At 31.2% G+C, this 10,820-nt stretch overlaps 1 protein-coding gene across 1 annotated transcript; it reads left to right on the top strand.

Annotated features, from left to right (window-relative positions):
* The first annotated feature begins 1,501 nt into the window (after positions 1–1,501).
* LOC116139336 lies at positions 1,502–4,327 on the top strand. Its single transcript, XM_031425017.1, has 4 exons — positions 1,502–1,765; positions 2,297–2,390; positions 2,519–2,623; positions 3,762–4,327. Exons 1-4 carry the CDS (start codon positions 1,605–1,607, stop codon positions 4,029–4,031), a joined length of 630 nt encoding a protein of 209 aa, XP_031280877.1. The 5' UTR covers positions 1,502–1,604; the 3' UTR covers positions 4,032–4,327.
* Positions 4,328–10,820: the final 6,493 nt, after the last annotated feature.

The raw sequence follows: 10,820 nt of genomic DNA, 5'->3' as shown, positions 1-10,820 counted from the left end.
ACTTGAGATTTTACACCTTCCTCATTAAGATCCTCTCCCCTCTATCATTAGCTCTCGTACGATTGCTGTTTTGGCAGCCCTTCTTTTTGCCTTAAACTCTCTCACAAATTTTCTATACTCTAAAGCTCAAAATCAGACTCATAAGCTAGCTCCTCAACCCCAAATCCTATCACTATCACTATCACCATCTGAGCTTCCATCCCACTATCCTCACTACCCTCAAACTCGATCATTCTCCCTTATATTACAATCACCCTCCGAAAAATTACGCTCTTGCGCTTGAATACCCTGACTTTGCCCTTGAATAAAATGACTCTCTTGCCTGAATACCCTTTCAATCCATTATCCCCAATAATATGCGTTTATACCCTCCATTCAATGGCAACCTAATTCACAAACAAACTTAAATTTATACGACCAACAACACAACATGTGCATCAGAGTGAAACACTCAACACAACTTTTCAACTAAATAAAAAATGTGACAACTCACCTTTTTCTCTTGTTTTTTATCTGCAATCTTCGATTCTGCTAGGTCCTACCACTCTTACACCTCTTCAATCATAGCACTAAAACAAAACAAAGTAATAAAGTTTGTTGGGTATTCAATCAGACAAAAGTAATAAAAACTAAGGGCATCTCCAATCCAACGCCATTTTGTGTAAAACACAATGACGTGAAAGATGGTCTCCAACCCAACGCCAAGCATTACACCAATTTGGTGTAAATGCAAGTGCCACCCAAATTTGGTTACCATGTCTCATCACACAATTTGGCTGCACTGTTTAAATACTATAATTTTTTTTTTTTTTTTTTTTTTTTTTTTTTATTTATTTATGTTAATTTGATTATTATTTATATTAATATTTATAATAATTATATAATTCAAAAATATAAAAATTAAAAAAAAACTTATTCAATACAATATTTAATTACAATAACTCAAATAAAAATTAACACTAATTTAAAAACCTAAAATTAAAAAAAATACATAAACTAAATAACATTTAGTATTCGTAATTATAAGAATATATTTTAATCTACCGGAATACTATAAAAATATTTTTTTTTTTTTTTTTTTGGATTTTATATTAGTTTAATATTTTTTCTATATTAATGTAATGTTTATTTGAGTCGTTGATGGCCAGATTTCTGGCCGTTGTTAATTGCTAGATTTATGGCCGTTAACAATGGCCAAGATATGGCTGTCGTCAACAACCAAATCCACAATGGATTTAGTTGGAAAAGGAAAAATTGACGCTCAATCGGTCAGATCCAACTGGTCGTGTCTCGCTCTGGCGTTGACTGTGGCAGCGGTGGCTATTGGCAGGTGATAATGGCTTTGGTGGTGGGCTGTTTTTGTTAATTTATAAAATTTTATTATTAAATGTAATTATTAAATATTTTGAGTTTAATAAAATAAAACTAGATTTTGAATTGTATAGTTAATATTAAAAAAGAACATATTTTCTACTTAATTAGATAAAATAGTAAAATAGAATAAAGTATGAAATGTTAATCAAACACAGCGATTATTCTCTCGATCCAAAATAAAAGTCTGTCCGAGTGATGAAACGGAAGAAAGCAAAACAGAATAAACAAAAATGGAAGATTTTGAGAAGAAAGTAAAAATAACTGAATCAATGGAGATTGAAGCAACAGCAGACGAAGAAGCAAACAACAAGTCCTCGAAAACCCTCATTCTGCTCCGCAGATTCCTCGCTGTTCAGCAGCGTAGAGCCCAAGCTTATGCCAAGCTTAAACGGTACGCTTTTTTTCTCATTCATTTTTCTACTATTAAATCAACTCAAATTTCATTTGATGATTTTCGCTGGAAATAACATTCATGAGCAAATCTAAAATTGGAACATACCCACTTCATTATTATTCTAAACCCTGAAATGGGAATGAATCAATGAACCGACTGCCTGTAGTTTCTGGGTTTAATTTCATGAAGGCTTCACTATCAGGTCTTTACGGTTGAGACAGATGGGTTAAATCAAAATTGTAAATTTGATTTATTTGTGAAATCAAGATTATAAATTTTTTTTATATCTTAACATCATATTTTATTAAGTACAAGTTATGAGTTGTTTTTGTTCGTATAATTTTTGCTTGGTTATGTTAAGTTTTGACTAAGGACACTAGTTTAGGAATACTCAGGTCGCTAGAGTCTTGAGAATATATTGAATGATGCGTAGAAAATCTCATTGATGCATCTTTTGAAGAGAGGCTTATAAATGTATTCCTTTACGTGTGCCCTAAGAGAACGTATTTGTAATTTTAATCTTGGCAGGGGCTTTTCTGAGTATATGGTTTCAGGAGGGGAATTAGCTTACCAACAACTTTGCAGTGAAATTACAGCGGAGTTCAATGACTGCTCTAAACAAGTTCGTGATCATTCAAAGATCTTAATGTTTTGTTTTTTTTTTTTTTTTTTTTTTTTTTTCTCGTTTTTAGGTATGGAAATTTCATTTTATGTTTTGATCTAACTCTATGTCTTTCTGCTTGTGAGTAGGTACTTGAAATGGAGTCTCTGTTTCGGAATCCTGACTTTTGCCTAGTTGATCTAGCCCAGCTGCTCAGGGCTGTCCAAACGCAGGAAAAGCAAAAACTAAATCTGGTATTTTACTGTACTTTGATTGCTTCTTCATTTTAATTTATTTTCTTGTTAGAAAATTTTGGACTGGATGGTATTTCTCAACTTTATCTTTCTTTGCTGCTGCACACTATTTGTTTATGTGAAAAAGGGTTGCTTTTGTGTTGATGATAATCTTCTCCTATGTGGTAAATGGCCCTCCTCGTTCTATAATGAAATTTGTCATGTTGTTTCTTAACATTATATTAGAAATAGTGTCTGGATATAGATGCAGAATTTCATTTGGTGCTGCATGAGTGAAACATTCTGTCTCCTAGAGTAAAGATAAAACTTCTTCAGTGTTAAAATCCCAGCTTTAAAATGAAATTTTAGCAACTAAAAAATTCTGGAGTTATTACTATTGAGAGTTTATATTCTATCAAAAAAAAAAAAATGGTTATGAATTTAATCAGAGACTGTTTTATGATATGACGGTTGAAAACTGTGTAATTTAGAACTATTAGTGGAAATTGTGCTATGTTAAACAATAATGCTTTCAACCAGAAATAAGAGTATCATTGGTATATTGATAAAAAGACTGGATTGTTTCTATACTGAATATGATTATCACGGTTCTGGTGGTGATCATGATGATGTTGATGTCCCTGGTGGTGATTTTCTATTCTTACAAAGTTGATGGCCACTATGTTGATCTTATTAAGTGATTTCTTATTTAAAAAGAAAGATAAAAAGTAGTGATTTCTTCAAAGTTAACCTGTGACACTTTAAGGAAGTTTCAAAAGTGAGATTTACCATTTCCTGTTATATTTTCAGAAACATCGCTGTGTACAGATTTTCTTAGAAGTGAATTTCTTTGTGGTCTAAAACCCAACAAATTAACAATTTTCAACCATTTTTTATTTTGCCTTTTTCATGACATGTTAAACATTATTACTTCTGTGATGCAAAAAAAAAAAGTAGTGCTAGAGTGACCAAGTGCGTACTTGATTGTATTTTTTTTTGTTGTTTTGTTGCTTCTTCCATACCAGCTTATGTGCATAGGGTCCAATTTCCTTGTCAAATCCCTTTTAGTTTGTTCCTTCTCATTTTCACAATTGTTTTCTTTCCTTTCTTTCTTTTTTATTTTTTTTATTTCTGATAATTACTTTTCTTTGTTCTGAAGACGGCAACGATTCAGGTACTGAAGAAGGCTGGTCGTCCATCAGAACGTGTTGTGAGCCATGAGAACTGTCGATTTATGTCTCCGACAGAGCATGAATGTGTGCATGTCCATGAAATAACAGAAGCAGCTGGAACTGAAGAAGCAGAAGCAGATGCTGAGTATGATAATGCTCTCAATGAAGCCATTAGAGGTGTTCAGGATGCTGTGACTACCATAAATGAACATTTAGAGGAAGTAAGATATGAAATTGCGGCACTTGAAGCTGAGTGACTTAATATAATATTCTTGGCCAGGTCTGAAAAATCTGGTAAGCAAAGGCTTCAGAAGAAAATGACCAAAACATTAAAAAGAAAAAAAATGATCAGATATGCTGTATTATAAATTGCTTGGCACATTGGTTTTCATTCAAAATTAAAGATTGTTTGAGTTGGTTAAATGTACATAAGATTCTTTTATTCGCCAATAATTTTCTTTTTATGTTTAAAATATTGCCTGGAGTCATGCTATAGTACATGTTGAAATGTTACTGGATCTGTAGTAACTATTGGATTGGTTTGCATTGATTATCGAAGTACATAATGTCGATTCTAATCCGATGATTGTTTCGGTCTGATTTTGGATTGTTAGTGTAGCCTATTCCATTATTGTATGAGGGATGATGCCCTTGAAATATAGCAGGATGGAGAATGATCCCGTCTGCAAGGTTCCCTAAGAGAGAGGATTAGTCTGATTGTCACATGAGCATTAAGGGTTTAGCCCCCATTCATAATCCCATAGTCTGCCATATTCATAATCAATGTCCTCATTCATCATTTCAATCATTTTATGTTTAGCCCTTTCACACTTAGATAGTTGCACATCTATTTTTAATTCTTCCTTAACTAATTGTTTTAGTTCTCTTAGTCTAATACCATGAGTTATCTTTACCCTACTCAAAAAGTGATTTGTTATAAATGTGGATGTCAAATTCCTATTACTGTAGGTCATAGGACATGTATGTGTTTCGTTGCAAGTTTTGACAATGAATTTACCAGAATTCTGCTCATGATGCATAAACATAAAAGGGACAATTTCTAACATTACACTTGACACCAAGCTTCTGTTTGTTGCCTGCATATGCTAAACCTATTTTGAACTCTCCTTTTGACACAATATTTGGTCACTGCATCCTTGAACTGTTTTGGGTTATCAAAGGCTAGGTTTACATGGAATTTCGGGAAGGAACATTTAGGATCGTACGCAACAGTTTTCCTAGGCCTTCTTTTACCATGCTCAACTTCATCTTCCTCTCCCTCACTAGATGTTATAAAGGTACCAGCATCTGAACTATAGCACTCTCCACCATCTTCATCTATATTGACTTGAGATTTTACACCTTCCTCATTAAGATCTCTCTCCCCTCTATCATTTAGCTCTCGTACGATTGCTGTTTTGGCAGCCCTTCTTTTTGCCTTAAACTCTCTCACAAATTTTCTATACTCGTAAAGCTCAAAATCAGACTCATAAGCTAGCTCCTCAACCTCAAAATCGCTATCACTATCACTATCACCATCTGAGCTTCCATTCCCACTATCCTCACTACCCTCAAATCTCAGATCATTCTCCCTTATATTACAATCACCCTCCGAAAAATTACGCTCTTGCGCTTGAATACCCTGACTTTGCCCTTGAATAAAATGACTCTCTTGCCCTTGAATACCCTATTCAAGTCCATTATCCCCAATAAAATATGCGTTTATACCTCCATTCAATGGCAAACCTAATTCACAAACAAACTTAAATTATACGGACCAACAACATGTGCATCAAGAGTGAAACACTCAACACAACTTTTCAAACTAGAATAAAAAATAGTGACAACTCACCTTTTTCTCTTGTTTTTATCTTGCAATCTTCAGATTCTGCTAGGGTCCTACCACTCTTACACCTCGTCAATCATAGCACTAAAACAAAACAAAGTAATAAAGTTTGCTTGGGTATTCAATCAAGACAAAAGTAATAAAAACTAAGGGCATCTCCAATCCAACGCCATTTTGATGTAAAAACACCAAAATGACGTGAAAGATGGTCTCCAACCCAACGCCAAGCATTACACCAATTTGGTGTAAATGCACAGTGCCACACCAAATTTGGTGTCGCATTGCTCATGCACACCAATTTGGCGTGACACTGTTTAAATACTATAAATTTTGTTTTTTTTTTTTTTTTTTTTTTTTGTTATTTGTATATTTATGTTAATTTGATATTATTTATATTAATATTTATAAATATATAATTCAAAAAATGATAAAAATTAAAAATAAAACTTTATCAATACAACTATTTAATTACCAAACTCAAAATAAAAATTACACATAATTTAAAAAAACTAAAATTAAAAAAAATACAAATAAACTAAAAAACAATTTAGTATGTCATTATAAAATATATTTTTTTAATCTACCGGAATATAAAATACATTTTTTTTTTTTTTTTTGTGGATTTTATATTAGATGTAATATTTTTCTATATTAAATAATGTTTATTTGATTAAAGTAATGCTTAATTTTATTAAATTAGTATAATTTTCAAAGTAATATATTAATTAAAAATATCATTCACAATATTTATTAATATATATAAATAATTAATGAAATAGATTAATTTTATATAATAGAATAAAATAAAAGAGAATATTCTAAGGAACATTCTTTTTGGTGTAATGTTTGGTCAATAGATTTGAGATGCAATAATGTTTCACACAAAAAATCACACCAATTTGGTTTTTGTGGTTAGAGATAGTCTTAATAGTTAGTTGTTCAATCAATAATTAAAAATAAACAAAAAACATACCCCACCCATTGATAATCAGTATTTAACAATGAAATAAACAATACACCCTACCTACTGACAATCAGCATTTAACAATGAAATAAACAACACACCTACCTACTAACGATCAATAATAAAAAATCAACAAACTCCGACAACCCCACCCTGTGAATAACAAAAAACCAATAAAAGGAAAAGTTACCTAGCCTAATACTGGAGACAACCACATCCGACAAACCCTAAACCCAAAAAGGTTTGCTCTTTGTGCTTCACGTTCGTAGAACACTTTAACCGAAAACTTTCTTATTTTTCTTTTTATTATGTTTCAATCAAACCAGATTTGAAGATGGAAAAGAAAAATTAAGTAGATTTCATTAGGGTATTTTCTTTTTCTTGGTAAGATTTGTCCAATGATTGCTTAATTGTTTGGTCACGCGATTAGGCTAAGTTTTTAATCGGGGCAGGTTTTTCGTTATGGGTGGTTTTGGTTATTTTGGATGCATTTTGTGTTTTTTGTGGAATTAAAATTGGAGAAAAGTCCACATCAACGCTACATATACATGTCAACTCTCATAAATTTCCACATACACATTTTACAATTAAAAAAATTCTACGTCATTTATTATTTATTTTTAACGGTGTTAGAAGTCAATCTCTAAAGTGTTTAACGTACAAGTGTGATACCTTTAATAAAAGTAATTAATAGTTTGATACCTTCAACAGAAAAAATATAGTTTAGTATAAAAATCATAATTCAATACCTTATGATGTATTTAAGCTTTGAAGTTTTTAACATTGTTTTAAAACCCGGACCGGAAGGCAAACCTTTTTGCTGTCCAGGTCACGGTTCAATCGGTCCAACCGGTTGGACCGGTCGGTTGGACCGGTGACGTCAGCAATATTTTATTTTTAAAAAATTACATATTAACCCCTTAAATCTTAATATATTACAAAAATTCCCCTAAAAAAGTTCAAATTGGTCCCTAAAATTTTTATTTATTCCAAAAATACCCCAATAAAATTACCAATTAATCTCTAAACTTTTTATATATCTTCAAAATACCCCTATAAAATCACAAAGTAACCCTCATAATTTTAAAATATTTCAAAAACCCCCTAGAGACCTAAACCGGACCGGAGAAGCTACCGGTTCACGGTCCAACCGGTCCAACCGGCCGGTCCGGTTTTTAAAACAGAGGTTTTTAATAGACAAGGAAGTTAAGGATAAAGCTTGTAATGGATAACAAACAATACTTGTCATATTTATAAAAGGTTATACTTTGCCTTATTTTAAAATTGAATGTTACAAATACCATGCAACCCATATTGCTATTTCCTTTTATCCATTCACAAAAACAAAACAGGCATTTGCCTCAAAATACAAATCAGTAAAAACCGTTAATAACATTTCTCACAGTACCAAAAAAAATCTGGTATACTACATAAAAGTTAGCATATTCTAACCCTAACTGCCAGTCTTGCAGAATTTAGCAGCAAGTTTAACATCAAAGAATGAGATAGTGTGGAAGGAAAAACTGTACCATCCTCCGTGTGAAGATAATGAAAATTCCATGGACTGCCATCACACACAAGCTTTATCCTGAACATTTTCAATGAGAAGAAACAATATTTCTTCACAGCAATACCCAATTCATTATTACATGCCGAGGGAGCAAATAACTATACAAAATGTTTTTCCAAGAATACATATATATTTAAAAAAAAAAAAAAAAAGAGAGAGAGAGAGAGGGGCTATGACTGTAATTGACTTTTATCAGAATTTACAGTTGCCCATCCTTATAGCGACCTCCAAAGCAATGTCAAAAGGAGCAATGGAAGACAAGATGGATATTTGGGCATGTTTTAAATCTGCGAAAGTTACAGTTTTACAAATAGTACGGTAACAAAACTGGCCACAGCTCACACCACCAGAGATATAGAATGCTTTTCCGTTTAAAGAATGACCATGTGGAGAAAAAAACATGGATTTAACCACATATCTGTCATCAATCACCTGTATGCATGCTAAAATTGGCTCCATCCTCAACTGATAGCCTGACTTTATTCTATGTTACAACTTACAATGAACAGGATGCAAATAAAATTATGGACTTGGTCCCTTACCATCTTCAAGAGAGCAAGGAAATCAAACTTGCAACTTGTAAAGATGACTCAAAGAAGTAAATGTCAGCCTGAACGGTACACTAGTTCAGAATATCTTTTATCATCGAAGTCAGGCCCATCCATCTGGTCAGTGAGTGGTTCCAAAATCTTGAGCCTATGCACTCATCACAACCTAGAAGAGACGGAAACTGATAAAGAAAAAGAAAAAGAAAAAACTTCATATATCACAAATACAGACTTTGATAACTACATCTCAATGTTCATTAAATTGGACCAATTTTAAGATGTATTATTTTGGCAGTTTTTTTTTTATTATTTATATTTATGTTAATTTGATTATTATTTATACTAATATTTATAATAATTATATAATTCAAAAAATAATGAAAAATTAAAAACAAAACTTTATTCAATGCAAATATTAAACTACAATAACTCAAAATAAAAATTAACACTAATTTAAAAACACTAAAATTAAAAGAAAATATAACATAAACTAAAATAACAATTTAGTATTCTGATAGATTATAATCTACCGGAATACTATAAAATATATATTTTTTTTTGGTATTTTATATTAGATGTAATATTTTTCTATATTAAATATAATGTTTATTTGATAAAGTAAATGCTTAATTTTATTAAATTAGTATAATTTTCAAAGTAATTATTATTTAATAAAATATCATTCACAATATTTAATTAATATATATATAAATAATTAGTAAAATAGATTAATGTTAATTATTAATAAAAATAAAAAAAGAAAATATTCTAAAAAATATTCTTTTTTGTATAATGTTTGGTGCAATAGGTTGGAGTGCAACAGTGTTTCACACCAATTTGGTGTGAAACTTGCATTAATTTGGTGTTCGTGGTTGAAGATGGTCATAACAGTTGGTTGTTCAATCAATAATTAAAAAAAAAAACAAAAAAAAAAAACACACCCCACCCATTGATAATCAGTATTTAACAATTAAATAAACAATACACCCTACCCACTGACAATCAGTATTTAACAATGAAATAAACAACACACCCACCTACTAACAATCAATAATAAAAAATCAACGAACTTCGACAACCTCACCCTATGAATAACAAAAAACCAATAAAAGGAAAAGTTACCTAGCCTAATACTGGAGACAACGACATCCGACAAACCCTAAACCCAAAAAGGTTTGCTCTTCATGCTTCACGTTTGTAGAACACTTTAACCGAAAACTTTCTTATTTTTCTTTTTATTATGTTTCAATCGAACCAGATTTGAAGATGGAAAATAAAATTTAAGTAGATTTCATTAGGATATTTTCTTTTTCTTGATAAGATTTATTCAATGATTGCTTAATTGTTTGGTTACACGATTAGGATAAGTTTTGAATCAGGGCAGGTTTTCGTTCTGGGTGGTTTTGGTTATTTTTGATGCATTTTGTGCTTTTTGTGGAATTAAAATTGGTGAAAAGTCCCCATCAAGGCTACATGTATATGTCAACTCTCATAAATTTCCACATTCACATTTTACAATTAAAAAAATTCTACATCATTTATTTTTAACGGTGTTAGAGGTCAGTCTCTAAAGTGTTTGACGATGTACAAATTTGGTATATTTAATAGAAACAATTAAAAGTTTGATACCTTCAATAAAAAAAAATATATAATTCAGTATAAAAGTGATAATTGGATAGTAATTAAGCCTTGAAGTTTTTAATAGACAAAGACGTTAAGGATAAAGCTTGTAATGGATAACAAATAATACTTGTCATATTTATAAAAGGTTATACTTTGGCTTATTTTAAAATTGAATGTTACAAATACGATGCAACCCATATTGCTATTTCCTTTTATCCATTCACAAAAACAAAATAGGCATTTGCCTCAAAATACAAATCAGTAAAAACCGTTAATAACATTTCTCACAGTACCAAAAAAAATCTGGTATACTACATAAAAGTTAGCATATTCTAACCCTAACTGCCAGTCTTGCAGAATTTAGCAGCAACTTTAACATCAAAGAATGAGATAGTGTGGAAGGAAAAACTGTACCATCCTCCGTGTGAAGATAATGAAAATTCCATGGACTGCCATCACACACAAGCTTTATCCTGAACATTTTCAATGAGAAGA

The sequence above is a fragment of the Pistacia vera genome, unplaced genomic scaffold (assembly GCF_008641045.1).
Source record: "Pistacia vera cultivar Batoury unplaced genomic scaffold, PisVer_v2 Contig35, whole genome shotgun sequence".
Lineage (NCBI taxonomy): Eukaryota > Viridiplantae > Streptophyta > Magnoliopsida > Sapindales > Anacardiaceae > Pistacia > Pistacia vera.
Note: the sequence above shows the minus strand (reverse complement) of the source record. Positions and strands in the feature narration are given on the sequence as shown.